This window comes from Hypanus sabinus, chromosome 12, assembly GCF_030144855.1.
Source record: "Hypanus sabinus isolate sHypSab1 chromosome 12, sHypSab1.hap1, whole genome shotgun sequence".
NCBI lineage: Eukaryota > Metazoa > Chordata > Chondrichthyes > Myliobatiformes > Dasyatidae > Hypanus > Hypanus sabinus.
The window spans coordinates 64033540-64056648 of record NC_082717.1 but is presented as its reverse complement, the minus strand read 5'-3'; the positions used below and the strand labels follow the sequence as shown (position 1 = coordinate 64056648).

The 23109-nt window shown below is 39.2% G+C and overlaps 1 protein-coding gene across 1 annotated transcript in view; it reads left to right on the top strand.

The window, feature by feature from the left end:
• The window catches only part of fndc1 (fibronectin type III domain containing 1), a 183658-nt gene that overhangs the window by 24497 nt on the left and 136052 nt on the right, over positions 1–23109 (top strand). The window contains exons 2-3 of the mRNA XM_059986090.1: positions 9079–9270; positions 9448–9534. Coding sequence (XP_059842073.1) covers positions 9079–9270; positions 9448–9534 — 279 coding nt within the window. The remainder of the gene's footprint in view (positions 1–9078; positions 9271–9447; positions 9535–23109) is intronic.

Below are 23109 nucleotides of genomic sequence, written 5' to 3'. Positions count from 1 at the left end.
ATTAACCTATATGTGAGGCTTTTGAATTTGCGGGAGCTTTTTTTGGATGTGTGTGTGTCCACAAGTGTTTGTAATCTGGAGCATCCTGGAATGAGTGTGTTCTGTTTTATTTATGATGTCAAAACAATTGTGATTTCAATTTTTAAGCTTTTCATTCTTCTTAGAAAAGTCGCTGAAGTTTATCAGTTTTAAGACCATTTGAGTTATTGTCATAGACATGAACAGGAAATGCTAGAAACAGTCAACAGATCAGGCAGCATTTGTGAAATGGAAAGCAGTTGGTGCTTGAGGTCATACTGATTTTTATGTTGTACTGTAAAACTCTCATTGTTATTAACTGATGGCTTCTTGAGACTTCACAGAACAACAGTTTGCAGGTGCTGGAGGGGCAGAGGAGAAGAGGTCTATAGATGCTTCTGTAAATGCACATTGTGGAATATTCTAACTGGTTGCATCATAGACCAACATGGAAACACCAATGCCCAGGAACGGAAAAGGCTAGAGAGTGGTGGATCTAGCATAGTCCTTCACATTGAGTACATTTACATGGAGTACTGTCACTAGAATGCAACATCCATCATCAAAAACTTCACCATTCAGGCCATACTCTATTCTTGCTACCACCATCAGGCAGGCAGTACAAAAGCCTTGTATCCCCACCACCAGCATCACACTCCTGAACCAGCGTGGATAACTTCTTTCACCACTACTCTGAACTGTTTCTACAACCTACAAACTCACCTTCAAGGATCCTTTGCAACTTGTTCTCAGCATAATTTTTATTTGCATAGTTTGTTGTCTTTTGCACAGTCAGTTTTTGTTTTTCATAAAATTCTATTGTATTTCTTTTTTCTTGTAAATGCCTGAAAAATAGAAGAATATCAAGGTTGTATGTGGTAACATATAGGTATTTTAAGAACAAATTTACCATTAACATTTGAACTTTGAGTCAGGGAATAAGATAAAAAATCAGTTTCCAAAAGCATAGGCATATGTGCATGCAGATTTGCACAAATCGTGTACAATAGTGTGCCAATACCTTAGATTGAAACTGAAAACTGAGGAATGAACTGTTATTTCCTGTGGCAGAATGTCACTAGTTCATGGAAGCCTCACCATCCTGTACTTGGCAGAACATTCCTTTTCTTTTTAGAAGATTAGCTTTATTTGTCACACATACACTGAACCATGTACAGTAAAATGTGTCATTTGCTGCAATGACCAATGCAGTCTGAGGATGTGCTGGGGGCAGCCCACAAATGTTGCCACACTTCCAGTGCCAACATAGCATGCCCACAACTTAATAACCCTAACTTGTATATCTTTAGAATGTGGGAGGAAACCAGAGCACCCAGATAAATCCCACGCAGTCACAGGAAGAATGAACATACTCCTTATAGACAGCAGAGGGAATTGAACCCCTACCTTCTAATCACTGGGTTATTATGCTAAAGCATTATGCTAAACTTTTCCCTACAGTACTGCCCTTTGTGTACTTCACTTGAAAGTGATTTGGAGTGATAGTATCTGGAGGAGCAGAGTGGTTAGAGTTATGGGTGGGAGTTAATGGGAATGTGTGGAGAATAAGATGTTTAATGCAAATTTGATGGGCTAAAGGGCCTGTTTCCATACTGTATGATCGATAGAAAAATGATCCACAAATGACTGGAGCCCTATATAATTTTTGTGATGTACTGGAGACACAGAACTCTGGAGTGTGCAGCTGTGGCGCATTTATCTGATATTAGATCAGCACTTAATGAGTTATTTATTGTCAGAAAGCTCCACTGGCATTAAAGATGTTGCGAGACAGTGATGTCAAATATTTTCTTTATGGAACTGAACTTGGTAGATTACTTCCTGCTTGACCACAGAGTACAATATTGGTGATGCCTCTTCTAACTATCAATCAACTCACCAGGGAGGCTTCCTGAGTTATTTATTATAAAGTTTTAGCACTAACTCTTGGCTGATCTTTGACTTGGAAATTTGCTTTAAGTGATGAATACAACAGCATACGCTTGTAATCTAAGTCAGATGTGCTTTATAGTTGCAGAGACTACAGTTATTAATATAGGTATCTTACTAACATTGCCAGCATAAGGAACTGTTATCCTGAAATGAGTGGTGTCGTGGTGAATGAGTAGGTGCATTCCTAAAGTAGCAGCAAGTACCAGAGTGAGTAATTTTCCATTTCCATGTTGATAGCTTTGACCATTTTGTTAGGTAAATGAAATAATCAAGAATAATATGGAATTTTTCTTTGTTTAGAAGTAGAATTCAGTTTTTAACTTCCCAAAAGATGTTGGTATTAAATTTGCATTGTAGATCCCTGATCCCTTCTACATGGAGCCATTGACAGCTTTACCCATACTTCTTTTGGTGCATCAGAATCTGATTTAATATCATCGGCATGTTAGGAAATGTATTAACTTTACAGCAGCAGTACAATGAAATACATGGTAAATACAGAGGAAAAAAAAGCTGAGTTACATTAAGTATATATAGATCTATTAAATAGATCTGTTAAAAATAACAAAAAAGTAGTGAGATGGATTCAATGTCCATTTAGAAATCAGAAGGCAGAAGGGAAGAAGCTGTTCCTGAATTGCTGAGTGTGTGCCTTCAGGCTTCTGTACCTCCTACCTGATGGTAACAGTGTGAAGAGGGCGTGTCCTGCATGATGGGGATCCTGAGTGATGGGCACCGCACCCCGAAGATGTCTGGTATTCATGATAGAGCTGGCTAATTTTACAAGTTTCTGCAATTTATTTCAATCTTGTGCAGTAGCCCCCCCTCCCCCATTGACGTGCACCCAATGTCACCTCCAACCTCTCCTGGAATTGTTTTTTGATTCTTGAAATAGCCCTCTGCAAGTCATACCTGGTTTTGTTATACAGATGGGATCACCAGACTTAAATGCCACAGATTTAGCCCTCAGCAGATTACAGAGCTCCTGGTTCATCCACGGATTTTGGTTTGGTAATGTACAGTAAGTTTTCATAGTCACACACAGTGAAGTCATTAACAACTGCAGCACACTCATCTAGGCTCAAAGGTGACTTCCTGAAACAGTCCAGTCCACTGATTCATAGCAGTCTTGTGTTCCCTTGTTCCATGCCTTCTTGGTTCTCGCCACTGGTGCTGTAGTTTTCAGTCTTTGCCTGTACTCAGGGGGTAGAAATAGTGCCAGGTGATCAGACGTCTCGAAGTGAGGGCATGGAAAGCCCAGTAGGCACTCTTGAACTTAGTGTAACAGTAGTCCAGTGGGTTATCTTCTCTGGTAAGACGGATGATCTGTTGATGATAATTATTTAGTGATTATATTAAGCTAGCCTGGTTAAAATCCCCCAAAATGATGGGGAATGCATCAGGATGTGCTGTTTCATGCCTGTTGATTATATCGCTCAGTTTTTCTAGAGCCTGTTTGACATTAGCCTGAGGTGGAATGTACACTGCTACCAAAATGATCGCTGAAATCTCCTGTGGCAGGTTAATTGACAGGCACTTAATTGCGAAGGAATCTAGGTCTGAACAATATTGGGATGTCACCAACATACTAGTACACCACAAGGAGTTAATTATGAGGCATACACCTCATGAGCACTCAACTCTGGACCAATGGGTACATCTCCCACTGTTTGCCAAAATTAGTTGTGAAACAGAGGCAAGCTTCAGTAGTGCTTCACGGAGATTGCTCATTGTGAGGAAGTTGATTACAAATGAAGTTTTAATGTTTGTAAATGCTTCCTCTTTCCTTTCAAATAGTAGATATGCTAATGGTGCTTTTGGAAAAGTTGTTTGCACTGTTTGGAGATTGGATTATTTTTTTGCTGGAGCAATGAAGGCTGAGGAGAGATCTGATGCAAGTATATAAAATTATGAGAGGCATCAATAGAGTAGTCAGTCTTTTTCTCAGGGTGGAAAGATCAAATGGAAAGAGGGCATAGGTTAAAATGAGAGGAGTAAAGTTTAAAGGAGATGGACAAGACAAATTTTATTTTACACGTAGAGTAAACACAGCTAGGATTGGTGGAGAAGGTAGATAGAGGTAATTTAATAGGAATTTATACAAGTACATGAACAGGCAGTGAGTAAAAGTATATAGACCAAGTACAGGCAGGTTGGATTAGTTTAGATTGGCATCATGTTTAACACAGAAATAGTGGGTTGAAAGTCCTGTTACTATTCTGCTCTGAGGTGTTTACATAAATTTCAGGCTGGATGACTCAATAGCTATTTCTGCTTTGATTTTAGATTCGGAACACTGAGAAGATAAAGTGTGCTTTGGAGATGCTTTAGTAGGGAAACATAGTGTTTTCAAAGTTGCTGGAGGCACAATCCACATACTGGTTTGATAGACATACTGTAGCTCTGTCAGAAGAACAGGTCTTCTGAAGGCTGCTATTGTCACATCAAGTAGTCTTGGACATTTCCAGCCACGTAGAAAATGATCTGCTCCTGAGTCTACCTTGTATTTATTGCCTTTGAATTTGAGCATGTCTGTGCCATGAACGTGATCAAATATAGCTTCAGACCCTTGGGCAGGACAATCACATTGTGTCCAGCCAAAGTCAGGAAATTGTTCTACTTTGTTGCATGACAGTGTTCAGTGAGAATCATAGATGATGGGGAATTAAGCTGCTTATCACTGTGTCCTTGGGGTTCTTAAAAGTTGTGAAGAAGTTGTGAACAAGCAGGGTATTTCTTTGCTCTGGGTGCATTGCTATTCTGCTGGGTCACAGGTTAAATTGGTCAGTTCCCATAACTAAAGAACAATATTGTCAACTACTCCCACTCTCTTTACAGTAACATCCTGAAATCAGCCATTGACAGTGTTCTCTGGAGCAGGGGAATATGGAGTGAGTTGGAGATAGTTTCTTGTAGACATTCCAGAGCTGGAGATTGCTTGGTTTAATAGTAACTTAGCAAGGGCCATTAAAATATATTGAGGTCTAAGCAGAATGGTGGTTGTTGGAGTGGATAGTGTTAGAGTGGTCAGGCTTTGGCTCAATAGGCTTAGGTGAGAACAGGCACAGGCTAGAATGCAAGCTTGAGAAATCAGATGATGGTGGTTCTGGCAGTAGAATGCTTCTCCTGTGAGATGTAGGATTTCAAGGTACCTACCAGTTTCTCAGAAGAATACATCTCCAGGAAGTGCACCCAACTTCAGCTCCCGACTGACAAGATCAAGGAACTGGAGCTGGAGTTGGATGTGTTGAGGACCATCCAGGAGGGTGGAACTTTTACTGAAGTGGTAACACCCAGAGTGCAGGCTTCAGATAGTAGACGGGTGATTATCGAGAGAAGTAAGGGGGATAAGGAGTCAGTACAGGGTTCCTCTGTGGTGATTCCCTCGGCAATAAATATACTTTGGATACAGCAGTGGTGGTGGGGGGGGGGTTTGTTGTAGTTAATGGACTGTTAGGGCACAGCAGCACAAACCAGGCCAGTGGTACTGTGGCTGTCTTTGAAGCTTGGCAGGGAAAGGTAAAGTCAGGCAGAGCAATGGTGATAGGAGGCTCAATAGTTAGGGGAATGGGCAGCAGATTCTGTAACTGTGAAAGGCAAGATAAAATGGTGTGATGCCTCCCAGGTGCTAGGGTCCAGGATGTCTCAGAGTGGCTGCAGAAGATCCTCAAGAGGGAGGGTGAGCAGCCAGAGTTTTGGTGCACATTAGTACCAGTGATATAGGTAGAGAAGGGAAAGAAGTCCTGTGCAGTGAGCATAGGAGTTTGGGAAAAAGACTGAAGAACAGGACCTCCAAAACAGTGATCCCTGGATTACTCCCAGTACCATGTGCTAATCAGGGTAGCAGTCAGGTGATAGTGCAGATGAATGAGTGGCTGAGGAAGTGATGCGGGGCAGGTTTTCAGATTTCTGGATTATTGGGATCTCTGCTGGGGAAGGTATGACCAATATAAAAAAGGATGGGCAACACACACAAACCCAAGGGGTTCCAATATCCTAGTGGCCAGGTTTGCTAGAACTCGAGTGATAGGGCTGATGTACAAAGTTGGTACCGTGTAGAAAAACGGGCAGATGATAGGGCAAAATTGTAGTCAGTGGGATGGCCTGAAGTGTAAAATGGAGGTAAAATTGAAAAGGGTGATGAAGGTGTCTTGAATGCATGCAGTATGCTGAATAAGATAGATGATCTCGTAGCGCAGTGTGGGCATTACTGAGTCATGGCTGAAAGAAGATCATAGTTGGAAGCTTAACATCCCAGGATATACATTGTATTAAAAGGGCAGGCAGGTAGGCTGAGTGGGTGGGGTGGCTCTATTGGTTTAAAAAATGAAATGATATCATTAGTAAGAGGTGATGTAGGACTGGAAGATGTCGAATCCTTGTGGATTGAGTTTAGAAACAACAAGGGTGGAAAGACCATGATGTGAGTTATATATAGGTTCTCAAGCATTTGTGAGGTCGTGGGACATAAATTTCATCAGGAAATAGAAACAGGCATGTAATAAGGGCAATGTTACGATAGTCACGGGAAATTTCAATATGGAGGTAGATTGGGAAAGTCAAGTTGTTGCTGGATTCAAAGAGGGGGAATTTGTAGAAAGCTAATGAGATGTATTTTTAGAGAAGTTTAAGTTGAGCCCACTGGGATAAAGGCAATTCTGGATTGGTTGTTGTGTAATGAACCAGAATTGATTAGGGAACTAAAGGTAAAGGAATTCTTTCAGAGGCAATAATCAAATATGATGGAGTTCACCCTGCAGCTTGAGAGGGATTAGATGAAGTCAGATGAATCAGTATTACAGTGGAGTAAAGGGAATTACAGAGGCATGAGAGAGGAGCTGGCCGAAGTTAATTGGAAGGGGACACTAGCAGGGAGTATGGCAGAAGAACAATGGCTGAAGTATCTGGGATCAATGCTGAAGTCATCATGGCTTTCTAAAGAGGAAATGTTGCCCGACAAATCTGTTGGAATTCTTTGAGGAAATAACAGGAAAGATAGACAAAGGAGAGTCTGTGGATGCTGTTTACTTGGATTTTCAAAAGACCTTTGACAAGGTGTTGCACATGAGGCTGATTAACAAGATAAGAGCCCATAGTATTATGGAAAAGATACTAGCATGGACTGACTGGCAGGCGCCAAGTCGGAATAAAGGAGGCCTATTCTGGTTGGCTGCTGGTGTTCCACAGGGATCTATTTTGGGACCACTTCTTTTCATATTATATGTCAACAATTTGGATAATTGAATTGATAGCTTTATGGCTATTTGCAGATGATACAACTACAAGTGGAAGGGCAGGTAGTGTTCAGGAAGCAGGAAGTCTGTAGAAGGAATTGGGCAGATTGGGAAAGTGGGCAAAGAAGTGGCAGATGGAATATACTGAAGTGTATGGTCAATCACTTTTGTAGAAGGAATAAAGGCATGGTATATTTTCAAACTAGGGAGAAAATTCAAAAATCAGATCTGCAACAGGACTTGAGAATCCTTGTGCAGGATTCCCTAAAGGTTAATTTGCATGTTGAATTGGTGGTAAGGAAGCAGACGTCCCACCTCTCCCGGATGTTCTGGGAGTCTCCCGCATATTGATAGCAGCTCCCTGATGCCTGCAAGTGATATACAATATCCAGAAAATCGATTTTTTTTTTGCTAGAGGGAGCATCCTGATTGGTCTCTCTTCATGCTAAGTAGACCTATCAATTTTTTTTGTGGGCGGACTTTACAGTCGACCTGAAAAATAATGACAATGTTGTCCGCTGCACTGTTTGCAACAGTGACTTTTCTATTGCCCATGGTGGGTTAAAATGTGAAAGACATGTTGAGGTTAGTTTAACAGGGGTCATTCATTCATTACTATAGCTAATGATATTTAAACTAGGTGGCTAGCTGCGAAGGAGCTACTCTATTGATGTCATACGTGATAAGGCCAAACTCCCTGTAGACTAAGTCAATGCATTTCATTGTGTTCATTACCAAAGAGAGAAATGGAACTTGCTTTACAAGATAGGTCTACTAAATGGTGCATATTATGATCTTGCTATCTCTGTGACCATCTCTAGCCATGTTTGTTAGCTACATCTCCTTTGTTCTAGCTTTATCTACCCACCATACTCAGAAATAAAATGTTTAATTTCTGCCACTGCTTTCTAATTTTGCTTTGGTGAAAGTTTTGGTGGCAGTGCAGCCCTCCTTTAGTTCACCAAAAGCTGGTTCTAGTGCCATCTCATTATATGTTTAATCATTGGCCTCCCTGATGCTGATCTTCCAAATTATGTTTGTAGTTAGATTTTTAGATAGTGATGCTGGAATCAAATTATTGACATTCTAGGTTCATAACCTGTTGAAGTATATTCAAAATACCAAGAAGTAAAAGTCCATCTTTATGTTGCAAATGGACACATTGATTTGCCAAACAATAGAAAATTTGCAACACACACACAGTGCTGGAGGAACTCAGCAGGCCAGGCAGCATCAGTAGAAAAGAGTGCACAAGTCCTGATGAAGGGTCTCAGCCTGAAATGTTTACTGTTTACTCTTTTCCACAAGATGCTGACTGGCCTGCTGAGTTCTTGTTACATGGATCTGCCAGAGTGCTTTTTAATTGTTATTATTTCCCCTGCTTCACCATTGACTCCTCTCTACCAAAACCAGAATTGGATGCCAGCTCGCCATCAACTTGGCCCAGCAAATTATGTAAGAGCATTAAGTCCTGGATGCCTTAATTTCCAGGAATACTGTTAGGATTGGAAATTGTGTGAGATGATTATGGTGCAAACATTCTCCAAAGTTAGGATCTTTAGCTGCTGACCTCATTAAAAATCAGGAATCATAGATTTCTTAGACAAATTTACAACATTTCCAAGTATTTTTTCGAAGTTTTAATCTATTTTGTGCTTGAAAGCTGGTAGATAGTACAACAGTACCAGTAGCGTTATATCATTATAAATTTAAATATAGTATCTGCAGTTAATATCAATTTGTAAATCTATAGAATATTTTTTACTCTTTTAATATTATTTTGTGTTGTTTGTTATATATGTACTGTTTTGTACCATTGTCCCAGAGGAATGTTGTTTTGTTTAGCTGTATTTTGTTCTTATGTTAACTGTAGGATCTACCTTGATATTGAAGAATGTAAAGGTTCTGCCTCTTGAAAAGGGCTTGAAAATCCTCTGGGAATCACCACAGGATGTGTCCAAGAGACCTGTGGATCATTACAAAATCGGTTATGGTAAAACATTGGAAAACATCAAGTTCGTCAAAGTGGGGAAAAATGAACATTCTTATATTGTGGAGGATATTGGTAAGTATGTCACTGGCATCCTTGTTATATGAATTAATGAGACCAGCCAGATTTAATTTAGATTTCCTTAGATCTGTACGTCTTATTAGCATTGTAATTGAAATAATGTGGCTTCTAAGTCTGCCTGTTAACTTCCAGAAGTTACGATAATTCACTGATGTAAGCCATATGTTCCAGAGCCAGGGGAATTGCATTTTTTGCTGGTGACAGCAGAAGGCAGCATCAGAGGCAGATATCCAGTGAACAAACCACAGAGTGCCATCGGTAAGTTGCAAAATCTGCTGATCCATGAAATGTAGGAAAGCAAATTGTCACCTTTTTGCCAAAGAATACGCACCAGATGCTAAACTTATCAAGTACTATTTCAATAGCACGTCTCTGAATTCATCTGATGTTTGTTTTTATATGTTTGAATAGCCCCCAGTTAGTCTGTAGATGTCTAAGCTATTGAGCCATAGTTATGAAATTCCTGAGGTACTTAGATGCTCAAAAATCTTGGAACCTCGTAAACTATATTCTACATCTTAAATTTGTACATACAAAATCATATCCTTGGGAGAAACTGTGAATGGATTATAACCAATGAATCATGAACACAATGTACAAATCAATTTAGCACACAATGAGATATTACTAATTGCAGGTACACATTAATGCAATAAGATCCTTGGTGGGTAAGCATGTTGTGCTTATTCTAATAGTTTTGTGGAATGATTGATAATTAGACAGCTTCTAATGATCTGGAATATGGTTCCGCTAACGAAAGTCATTCTATTTTACCACCCCAATTAAATTCCGGACTGTGTTATGCAGACTGGAGACTCAAGACGGCACGTCGTGGCATCAGGACAAATTGCCAGAGAAACTCAAAGGATTCAGCAGCATCTTGGGGGAAAGAAATCATCAGTATTTCAGGCCAAGACCTTGGATCGGGACTGGGAGTGGAGCAGAAAGATATTGAGTATATGCGGAGAGGAGTGAGACCGTGACTAGTAGGTAGGGACTAGTAGAAGATTATGGACAAATGGAACTTAATTGAGTGGTGAAGGTAAAGTTGGTACACAGGCTGCAGGGTAGTAGGTGGAAAGAAACGAAGAAAGCAGATGGCTAGAGGGTGATAAGCAGATGAATAAAGGCTACAAGTATTGGAACCTGATAACTAAGGAAGTTGAAATGGGTACTATTATTGGGCGAGAGATGAAGATAGATGGTAAAACCTCTGAAAGAGGTAGCTGAAGATTGTGGAAGCGTTTGTAGTGATCTTTCAAGAATTACTAAATTTTTAAATGGTTCCAGAGGACTGGAAAATTGCAAATGTCACTTCACTCTTTAAGAAAGTAGAGAGGCAGAAAAAGGCAATTATATGCCAGTTTGTTTGACTTCAGTGGTTGGCAAGGTGTTGTCGTCCATTATTAAGGATGAGATTTCAGGGTACTTGGGGGCATATGATAAAATCTGCCAAAGTTAGCATGGTTTCCTTAAGAGGAACTGTTGCCTGAAAAATCAGTTTATTTTCTTTGAGGAAATAACAGTTAGGATAGACAAAGGAGAGTCAGTGGATGTTGTTTACTTGGATTTTCAGAAGGCCTTTGATAAGTTGCTACACATGAAGCTGCTTAATAAGCTAAAAGCCCATGGTATTACAGGAAAGATACTAGCATGGATAGAAGATTGGCTGACTGGCAGGAGGCAAAGTGTTGGAATAAAAATGGCCTATTATAGTTGGCTGCTTATCACTAGTGGTATTCAGCAATGGTCGGTATTAGAACTGCTTTTCACATTTTTGTCAATGATTTGGATGGCTTTGTGGCCAGGTTTGTAGATGATACAATGATAGGTGAAGGGGCAGGTATTTTTGAGACTGCAGAGGACTTGGACAGATTGAGAGAACTGGCAAAGAAGTAGCAGGTGGCATATAGTGTAGGGTGTATCTTCCTGTATTCACTTTTGGTAGAAGGAATAAGCTGTAGACTATTTTCTAAATTCAAAAATCAGAGGTGTAAAGGGACTTTAGAGGCCTTGTGCAGGATTCCAAAAGGTTAACTTACAGGGTGAGTCAGTGATAAAAAAACAAATGCAATGTTAGCATTCATTTTGAGAAGACTACAATACAAGAAAATGGATGTAATGCTGTGTCTTTATAAGGCATTGGTCAGGCTACACTTGGAGTATCATGAGCAGTTTTGGGCCCCTTGTCTAAGAAAAGATGTGCTACAGAAGAGGTTCATGAGAATGATCCAAGAACTGAAAGGATTAATGTAGGAGGAGAATTTGATTGTTTTGGGCCATGGAATTTGGAATAATGAGCAGGGAACTCATTAAAACCTATTGAATTTTAAACGGCTCAGATGGAGTAGATGTGGAGATGATGTTTCCTATTGTGGGTGAGTCTAGGACTGGATTGCACAGCCTCAGAATAGAGGGATGTCATTTTATAACAGAGTTGAAAAGGAATTTCCTTAACCAAGGAATGGTGAATCTATGAAATTCATTGCCATGGACAGCTGTGAATAAAGGGCACAGCTTCAGTGTAGAAGAATGACCCTTTAGAACAGATGGAGAATAATTTCTTTCATGAGATGGTGATGAATCTGTGGAATTTATTGTTGCAGATGTCTGTGGAGGCCAAGTCAATCAGTATATTTAAAGCCATAGTTGGTGGGTTCTTGATTAGTGAGGGTGTCAAAGATTGAGGAGAAGGCAGGCATATGGGTTTGAGAGGGAAAAATAATTCAGCCGTGAATGAGTAGCAAAACAGTCTCAATAGGCTGAATAACCTAATTCTGCTTCTATGTCTTGTGGGAAAATTTATTCTTTTAAACTAAGTTTCTTTCAGCATTTAATCTTCTCTACTTAGTGGCCCCCGAGGGCCCTTGACTGGGGGGGCGACTGTGTATTAAAATCATACCCATTTTCAAATCCTAGGCTGACTCATCCTAATGTTACCTTATAATGTCATCCAGTTCTAAATCCCTGCCATGTCTCTGCCCACCTGCTGCTTTGGCTAATGTCCTGATTTTAATCACTTCACCTTTGGTGGTTGTACCTTCGATTGCCTCTGTCCTAAGTTATGGAATTGGTTTTCAAAATACCTCTGTCTTATCCTCTTACTCTCCTCCTTTCAAATGTTCCTTGGAAACCTACCTTTTTGACCAAGCTTTTTCAACTATCCTAGTAACTTGTGTAGTTCTTTGATATTTTTGCGGACGTTGCTTATTGCTATATAAATGCAGCTGGTTGCTATTTTCATGATTTTTTTCTTGGTTATAATATTTGGAACTGGTACATCATTGGGACACAATCCAAGGATAACATATTGTTAATATTCTACAGAACTACTATAATAAGCATACTTTCCTGTCTACCATCTGATGTGTAGACTAAAAACATAATCACTCATAACCTGAAGAATCCTGTATGCTGATTGATGGGTATATTTACCTGTGTAATCAGAAATGTTTTGTTGTTTATAATCCATTTAATGTATGTCCTAAACATGTGCTTAGGTGTACATTGAGATAATAGCAATGTGATTTGTGGAGCTATATGGATATGACCATTAAGTACTTGTATCCATTGTACTTAATAGAAGTCTGCTTTTCCTTTACAACTTGTGTTATCTTTCTAGTTCATCCACTATTGGATGTCTTTTGTCCAATCCTAATGGCCAATTTCTGTTGTTAACCTGCTGAATCCTGGTTCGGTTAATCGTTCTGAGTCAATTGATCTCAATAATTTAGGTTTTCTTTGAATCCACAAACCTTCATATGAATGTTTTGCTCAAAACAAATTTCTCTCGCCTAAACACTCATTGTGGCATCCTCTGAAGAACTTGTTAATTTGGTCAAGAAATAAGTTGTCTTGCAGAATGGAGATAAAAAATCAAAAGGCTAATCAGAATCCAGTCATGCTATAAGCTTCAAAATACTAAATAAATGAGAGTAAACCCTCAGTGCTTTCAAGCACTTAAAAATCATGGAGTCAAACTTTTGAATGTCTTTCCTCATAGAGTCAGAATCAGGTTTAATATCATTGGTATATGCCGTGAAATTTGTTGTTTTGTGGCAGCAGTTCTTTGCAAAACTTTATATGGTGACTAAATGTTTAAAAAGAATAGTAGTGTAAAAAAAAGGGGAAGTGCTCATGGGTTTATTGTCCATTCAGAAATCTGATGACGGAGAGGAAGACGCTGTTTCTGAAACATTGTGTTTGTGTCTTCAGGCTACTGTCCTTCCTCCTTGATGGTAGCAATTAGAAGAGGGCATGTCCTGGTTGATTGTGGTCCTTAATGATGGATGCTGCCTTTTTGAGGCATTGTTTTTTGAAGGTGTTCTTAACACTGGAGAGGTTAATGCACATGATGGAGCTGGCAGATTTTGTAACTTTCTGTAGCCTTTTCTGATCCTGCGCAGTGGCCGCTCCATACCAGACAGTGATGCAGCTGGTTAGAATGCTCTCCCATGGTATATCTGTAGAAATTTGTGGGTGTACTTGATGACATACCAATTCTTAAGCTCCCAATGAATTATAGATGCTATTGTGCCACCTTTGCAATTGCATCATTACGTTGGGCCCAGAATAGGTCTTAAGAGATGTTGACACCCAGGAACTTGAACCTCTCACTCTTTCCACTGCTGATCTCTCGGTGAGGATTGGTTTGTTTCCCTCAACTTCCCTTTTCTGAAATTCCTTGGTCTTACTGCAATTGAGTGCAAAGTTGTTGTGACACCATTTAACCAGCTGATCTGTCATGCTCCTGTATGCCTCCTTGTCACCATCTGTGTAATTTATTTTTTATTGAAGTTCATCATCAAACAAACATTTCCATAAGATGTATTTCAGCTATTGTACATATATATCATATAATCATATATATCACAAATCTCCACAAAGTATTTATCTGAGATATACACTTATAGAAAAGAGTGGAAAGAAAAAACAAGCAAAAGGAAAAAAGCTGTGTACAAGTAGGGAGTGATTGTTTTTTTTTACAACATATTCATTGATTTGTAAGAATAAAATCAGGCCTATGAGGCATTATGTAGTTAAACCATTTTCCCAGGATGAATCAAATTGTTCCAGCTTATGATTAATTCAGATGCTGTTATTTTCTCCATTTTGTAAATGTCCATTGTAATTTCCATCCATGTATTTAAAGTTGTGATAACTATTTCCTAGTAAGAGTCTTTTTACCAGCCACCAACAGTATATTCATTAAATATTTATCTCTTTTCAACCATTCTTGAGGTATATATCCAAAATATATGGTCTTACTCTCTAAGGGTATTTCACATTTAAAGATGTCTTGTAGGGCATTGTGTATCCCCCTCCAATAGTTTTTGATAACAGGGCAGTCCCAAAGAGTATGATAATGATTTGCATTTTGTTTTCCACAATTTTTCCAGCAAACAGGGAGATTGCTATCATAATGGGATTTCTGAGAGGGTGTAATAAAATATCTTATCAAGTTTTTCCATCCAAACTCCCTCCATTTCTGTGAACTGGTACACTTCCATTGATACCTCCATATTGTTGTCCATTCTTCCTCAGATGTAATTATCCCTCCTTCCTTTTCCCATTTTGTTTTAATGTATGAACTCGAATGTGTTTTAAGATTTGACAACCCCTTATACATGCTTGAAATGATTCTACTACCATTATCTGAATTATATGCTTTTCTAAATAGCTCTATCAAGCATGTTCTTGCCTTGGTTACATTTTAAAGTGTCTTATTAACATGTTGTTGCATCTGTAAATACCGATTTTAAAAAATCTTGTTTTTCTAGTAAGTGTTTCTCTTTAAGCATTTCAAAACTGAACAATGTTCCTTCTTTCATTATGCTGCAAAGAACTGTTATTCCTTTAGCTGTCCAGTCCTTAAATCTAGCATCCAATTTATTTGGTGTAAAATCCGAGTCACATGCATACCATTTAAGAATTGCAATATCTCCCTCTAGATTATATTCTTTTATAGTAGTTTTCCATATTTTAAGAGTCTATTTCACCCATAGGTTATCAATAGTGTTTATGTACCTTTGCCGTCAAAATTGCTTGTATGGGGATGGGAAGTACTGGCTCCTGAATGTTTTTCCATTGAGCATCATATGATGGGTTGCACCAACATATCACAGCTCTCAACTGTGCTGCAAAATAATAATCTCTAAGAGAAGGTAGGCCCCATCCCCCCCCTTTTCCTTTGCTAATTGCAAAGTTTTGAGACAAACTCTAGGCCTTTTACCCTGCCAAGTATACCTCGATAACATCTTGGTCCATTCATTGAATTGATTTTGATTAATCTCTATTGGTAGGGTCTGAAAGAGATATAACAGTCTGGGCAGTATATTCATTTTAATAGACTCAATCCTTGAACTGAGACTGATAAAAAGAGCAAACACGAAGAAATCTGCAGATGCTGGAAATTCAAACAACACATACAAAATGCTGGTGGAACACAGCAGGCCAGGCAGCATCTATAAGGAGAAGCACTGTCGACGTTTTGGGCCGAGACCCTTTGTCAGGACCAACTGAAAGGAAAGATAGTAAGAGATTTGAAAGTAGTGGGGGGAGGGGGAAATGCGAAATGATAGGAGAAGACTGGAGGGGGTGGGATGAAGCTAAGAGCTGGAGAAGGGAAAGGATCATGGGACGGGAGGCCTTGGGACAAAGGGGAGGGGAAGCACCAGAAGTAGATGGAGAACAGGCAAACAACTAAATATGTCAGGGATGGGGTAAGAAGGGGAGGAGGGGCATTAACAGAAGTTAGAGAAGTCAATGTTCATGCCATCAGGTTGGAGGCTACCCAGCCGGTATATAAGGTGTTGTTCCTCCAACCTGAGTTTGGATTCATTTTGACAGTAGATGAAGCCATGGCTAGACATATCAGAATGGGAATGGGATGTGGAATTAAAATGTGTGACCACTGGGAGATCCTGCTTTCTCTGGCGGACTGAGCGTAGGTGTTCAGTGAAACGGTCTCCCAGTCTGCGTCAGGTCTCACTGAAAAAAGGAATCAGGTTCCATCTTGCTATATCTTCCTTAATTTTTTTTATATAAAGGCTGATAATTACATTCTGATAATTTTGCCAAATCTTTTGGCATAATGATGCCCAAATATTTGAAAGACTCTGTGTGCCATGCCCAGGGATATCTACTTTCACTTTTTCTTGTTGGGCTATAGTAATATGAAAGTAATTGGGTTTTATCTATGTTGATCTTGTATCCTGATAATTGATCATATTGTTCAAAGGATTGCATCAATTTAGGTGAAGAGTATGTTGGTTGCCCTAGATAGATCAAAATGTCATCTGCGTAACAAGCCAATTCATGTTCTGTCCCTTTAATAGTAATTCCCCTGATATCTTCATTTTGTCTGATGTATTATGCTAATGGTTCCAGATATAATGCGAAGAGTAGCGGTGACCATGCACAACCCTGTCTCTTGCCTCTTTCTAGGGTAAGACTATTTGATAAATATCCATCAATTTTAATCCTAGCAGTAGGGTTGTCATATTGTGTCTGTATAGTTTTAGTAATTGTGTCTTGGAAACCAAATCTATGTAAAACTCTGTAAAGAAAATTCCGATTAACTGAATCAAATGCCTTTTCAGCGTCCAAGCTTATCACTATTGCTTTGATTTTTTTTTTTGTATGTGATCTATAATGTGAAGTGCCCTTCATATATTGTCTTGTGTCTGGCGTTGTTGTATAAAACCTGTCTGATTGTTATGGATCAGTATGGGTAGAAGCTCCTCTAATCATTTGGCCATGATGGAGGTAAATAATCTATAATCTACATTAAGAATGGATATTGGTCTAAATGACCCACATCCCATTTTATCCTTGCCTTCTTTCGGTATATCTGAGATTATCGCTTCCTTCCAACTGGGTGGCATTTGTGCCTTTTTTTAGAGCCCAGTTCAGTGTGGGGAGTAAAACAGGAATTAACTCATTTTTAAATTCTTTGTACCACTCTGCCGTATACCCATCTGATCCTGGTGACTTGCTTAATTTAAGCCTACTAATTGCAGCTTTTAATTCAACTTCAGTTATGTCAACAGTCATCGTTCTATTTTGTTCTTCGCTTAAAGTGGGTAACTCTAGAGAATTCAAGAAGGTATCAGTTTGGGTTATGCTTCCGTCTGGAACTTTGGAATATAGAGTTTTGTAAAACACTTCAACAGCTTCTTGAATTTCACTTAGCTTATTTTTTTTTTAATCATTTTTGTTCTTGGGTCCATAATTCTATGAATTGTATTTTCTGCTATCTTTTTTTTTCTAGTTTCCACGCCAGTATTTTCATAGATTTTGATCCACTTTCATAATGTCTCTGTTTCAGAAACGTTAAATTTTTCTTGATTTCTTGTGTAGCCAAACTATTAATTTCATTCCTAATTTTATTAATTTCCCCTAATGTATCCTGTGCCAAATTCAATTTGTTTTTTTTTTCTAGTTCCTTCAGCCTATTTTGTAATTCCTCTGATGTTTTATTCCTTATTTTTTTCTTATATGAAGATATCGCTATAATTTTCCCTCTTAAGACAGCCTTCAGAGTATCCCATAAAATGGGAGTTGAAACTTCTCCATTATCAATAAATTCTAAGTAGAGACCAATTTCTTTTTTAATTTGTTCCTTAAAGTACGGATCAGTGAGTAGACTTGAATTTAGTTTCCAAATAGTATTCTTTGGTTGTAGGTCAAAATCAATAGATAAATATATAGGTGCATGGTCACTTACATCTATTGTCCCAATTCCACAGGTGTTTATTTTGTCTTTGTCTTTTCCAAATGTTATGAAATAGTCTATTCTTGTATATACAGAATAGGGAGTGGAATAATGAGTGGTAATCCTTTCTGTCAGGGAAAAGGTCCCTCCATATATCAATTAAACCAACATCTTCAAAAAAGTGCATTAACTTTCTTATGTAAAGATTTTGTTTCATAGGTTTTTCTATTGAAAGAGTCTAAGTTTGGTTGTAATTGTAAATTTAAGTCTCCCCACATATCAGGAGACCTTCTGTTTCCATTACCCTAATGTCAGTAATTTTCTGAAACAAACCAGTATCATTTCCCGGGGGTGCGTATATATTCAATAGAGTAACTGAATTTCTGTCTATATTCCCCCTTCCCAGAATATATCTGCCCTCTTTATCTTCCATTTCAAATACTTTTTCAAAGTTTAGCTTACTTGAGCTAAGAATAGCAGCTCCTCTCCTATGTTCTGATTTGTATGAGGAGAAAATCAGATTCGTGAAGCCTATTCTCTTTAGTTTTCTATACTAATTATCACTTAAATGAGTATCCTGCAAATATACCACATGGGCTTGTTATTTTTTCATTTTGGATAAAATTCTTTTATGTTTGATGGGATTTAATAGCCCATTGACATTAAAAGAAATGACATACATACATACACACACACACACACACACACACACACACACACACACACACACACACACACACACACACACACACACACACACACACACACACACACACACACACACACACACACACACACTATATATATATATACACATACACACACACGCGTACATACACATGCACACACAAATATATTCTCATTTTGGTGGGGAAAAAGGAGTAAGTGAGCGAATAAAGAATAACTTAATAATATAAAATCCACATTATAATAAGTATTTCTTGAGATAGATATATCACCGTCTACTTTTGCTTCCGTTTAGCTTCTCAACAATTTTAAAGTTAGCCAAACCTTATGGATCTTCTGGAGGGGGTGAGGACTGTCTTTGGAAAACTCACAGTCTCTTTCTGATATACTTCTCTCGGCCTCCTCCCATCTCCTGCCTTCTCGATTCTCACACTATTTCCCAAGCGGAGTGCAGTAATTCCTCTGCCAGGCTTTCCCTCGGTTTGATCATACTGACGGGCAACCCTCTGGCCTTTATGTCTGTAGTTGCCTCTTCCACTGTCTGGTACAACCGTGTCCCATCTTCATAAAACACTCAAAGTTTAGCAGGGTATAGAGTTTGAAATCTAATCCTTTTTTGCTTTAGTACTTGCTTTACTTTAGAGTTTCTGCAGGACCGTGGGGAGGAGTGTAATCTTGGTCGAAAATATTAATTTATCACCTAAAAACACCCTCTTCTTACCCCAGGCTCTTCATTGAATCTCTGCCTTGGTACTGTACCGAAGGAATTTAATTATTATTGAGCATGGCTTATCTCGGGTAGGTTTCGGGACTAGCGCGTGATGCGTTCTCTCGATTTCCAGCTCTGTAGTCGAGGGAAGCTGCAGTGTGTCCCACAGCAACTTTCCGACAAACTCCATCGTAGGCAAGCCCTCTGCTCCTTCGGAAACGTTGTATATTCTGATATTTTTCCGCTGTGATCTTGCCTTCAGGTCAAGCAGTTTACCTTCTTGGTGATTTAATATTTTTATCATCTTACTCAGTATTCGTTCTATGTTTTGACTGCTATCTTCCACCTTCTCAATTCGAGTCTCTGCCGCTGCTATTTTTTGATTGATGTTGGCGAGCTCTGACTTAATACCATGTAGCTGCTGCTTTATATCTTTCTGGAACTCCCTTACCTCTTTCAGAATTTCAATCATATTTGCCGCTTTGCCTGAACAAGGCCTTGCTAGCACGTGGTCAGGTAGGAGAGCCGCTCGTTGCACTCCTCTCGGCCACAGGCTCCTCAATGTCGCTTTTCAATTTCCATTCTTTTTCCCCATTTTTGCCCTGCTTTTCAGTTCAAATACTTCTCGAGAAATACTATATTTGATGGGTTAATGGGGCTTAATACGCATTTTTCCCGGAAGAGCTAGTGACTTAAGCTGCCATTCTCGATGATGATGTCAATGGAAACCTCCTTATCACCATCTGAAGTTCTGCCAATAATAGTTGTATCATTGGCAAATTTATAGATGGTGTGTAAGCCTTACCTAGCCACACAGTCGTGGGTGTAGAGAGACCAGAGCAGTGGGCTAAGCAGGCATCCTTGATGTGCGCTGGTGTTGATTGTCAGTGAGGAGGAGATGTTGAAGTCAAGGTTCCAGTTGCAGAGGAAGGTACAGAGGAGCTAGTTGATCAGAACTGAGGGTGTGATTATGTTGAACGCTGAGATGTAATCGATAAACAATAGTCTGACATGGATATTATTATTGTCCATGTGATCCAGAGCCAAGTGGAGAGCCAGTGAGGTTGCATCTGCTGGAGACTGATTCAAAGTTCAAAGTACATTTGTTCTGTTATGTATACAGGATACAACCTTGAGATTCGTCTCCTGACAGGAAACAACAAAACAAAGAAACCCCAAAAGAAACCATTAAAAAAAAGACAGTCACACACCCAATGTGGAGAGACAAAAAGGGCAAATAATAAAAGTAAGCAAATAGTATTCAGAACTAGAGTTTAACAAAAGACACAAAGCCAGACATCACTGCAAGGAGTAGGCCACAGCCTCAGGTTATCGTCGAGTCCAGTGAATGTCATGAGACGATAAATGCAATAAATGCAAAGCCAGGCATCACTGCAGCCAGAGCAGGTTACAGCCTCCATTCAGTGCAAAGCTGATTAAACATTGTGGGGCAGGGAGCAGAACAGGCCAGTCCCTCGCCTCCAGTCCTGACACTTTGATGTTTTCAATCTGTACCGGCGCTTAAATCAACCAGACACTGGGTTGTTCCTTGCTCTCAGACACTGGGTTGTTCCTTGCTCTCAGACAGCTTGGACTCTGCTGCCACGATTTGGCCCAAACCCGACCTTTTCAGTCTGGCCTGGAGTTTAAATCGATCAGACATCAGGTTGTTTGTCACTCTCGGATAGCTTGGACCCAATCCGGCCTGGCATTTAAACCTATCAGACATCAGGACTTTCCTCACTCCCACCTCCGCTTGCTTAGCCTCACTTCTGCTCACCCCTCCATTGTTAGCAGTGAACTTATTAATAAAGTGTTACCAATAAGGTGTTTAGTAGTTTTCTTTATGTTGCATTCTGCCACCGTGAGTAGATGCTGGGTATCACTAGCACCATCTTAAACCGGAAGACGTTGTGGTGACAGGAAAGTTGAAGTAGATCCAGGTTCCTGCTGTGGCAGGAGTTGGTCCTAGTCGTTACCAACCTCTCAAAGAATTTCCTCACAGTAGATGTGAGTGCAACTGGGCAATAGTTGTTGAAGCAACTCACCATTCACTTCTTGGGCTCTGGTATGATTATCACCCTTTAAAGCAGGTAGGAAGCTCAGACTGCAGCAGGGAGAAATTGAGGATACCTTTGAAAGCTCCGTCCAGTTGGTTGCCACAGGTCTTCAGAGTCCTACCAGGTACATCGTCAGGGTCTGACACTTCGCTAGGGTTCACCCACTTGAAAAAATGTACTTGCATCTGTTTCCAAGACAAAGGTCACAGGGCCACCAGATGTTGCAGGGATTCGCACAGGTGTAGTTTTATTCTTCCTTTCCAATCATGCATAAAAGATTCACTTGATGAAAACCGTTCATGGCAATTATGCCAAAGTCATCAAAGGGTATTGTAATGATAATCAGATTTTCAGTACCATCCTTGTAAATTATATTTTCATTTGATAAGGAAAGTGTATTGCCCCTTTGTTTCCCAATGACAGTCTTGATTAATTTGATAGTGAAAGAGAATCTGTACTTTTCACTCTTGATAACTGCTGGTTGGATTGCCTTCCTACAGTGTGAAATGCAACTAAGTTTGCCCTTGGCATATGAAAGAATTGTTGTAATTAATACCAGGCTTGAAGTATGGGCAGTTTCAAAGTTAGGCTGTGCACACTGGGCTTGTAAATTCAGTCTGTTTATAGCTCATAGTGAATTTAGTTGACAGAGATTTCAAGTATGGACCAAGAAATGTACCTGGTTCCGGAATCTTTCCTCCATTTGCAAAGTTGATTCAAAGGTTGCGTTTAAGCTTATACAAAGTGTTATGTTTTGTAATTCCAAAATACAAAAACTAATTGAAAGGGAAACAAGGGAGCCAGGAGTAATGTTTCAGTTTTGGTTTTCATTTTAAGCAAGGCGTGCACATATCATGTGGTAGTGTCATGGAATATGCAATTCATGTATATTTACATTTAACACATAATGAATTATTTAAATAGACAAGAATACTTAAACAATATATTCACAATATTACTGAGATATTAAATACACAACACTCCTACCTACCTTGCAATAAACTCCAACTCAATATGGAATGCATCTCAGCTATATATGTATTATATAACTACTATACAGACATCTACAGCAGAGTACATTTTAAATTGTCCAGTTCAGGCCTGAAGATTTAATTGCTGTGGATTTCTTACTCTTGTGGGATTATGTCTTTCTTGACAAGGGAGGTGAGATATAGCTGTGAAAAAAATTTCAGTTTCTGGAGCCTTCTCCATGGTGGTTGTAGGAGTTGATTCTGAGATTGCAGGAAGTGGTTCTGACAGCTCTGGACCTTTCTATTCTAGTTTGTGCATTTTGATATTGGAAAGGTATATTTACAAACCCCATTTCCAGAAACATTGGGATATTTTCCAAAAAGCAATAAAATCAAAAATCTGTGATATGTTAATACATGTGAACCTTTATTTAACTGGCAAAAGTACAAAGAAAATATTTTCAGTAGTTTTACTGACCAACTTAATTATATTTTGTAAATATACACAAATTTAGAATTTGATGGCTGCAACATACTCAACAAAAGTTGGGACAAAGTTAAAATAAGATTGAAAAGAATATTCAAGTAACACTGGTTTGGAAGACTCCACATTAAACAGGCTAATTGGTAGCAGGTGAGGTATCATGATTGGGTCCATCAATGGCTCAGTCCTTACAAGCAAGGATGGGT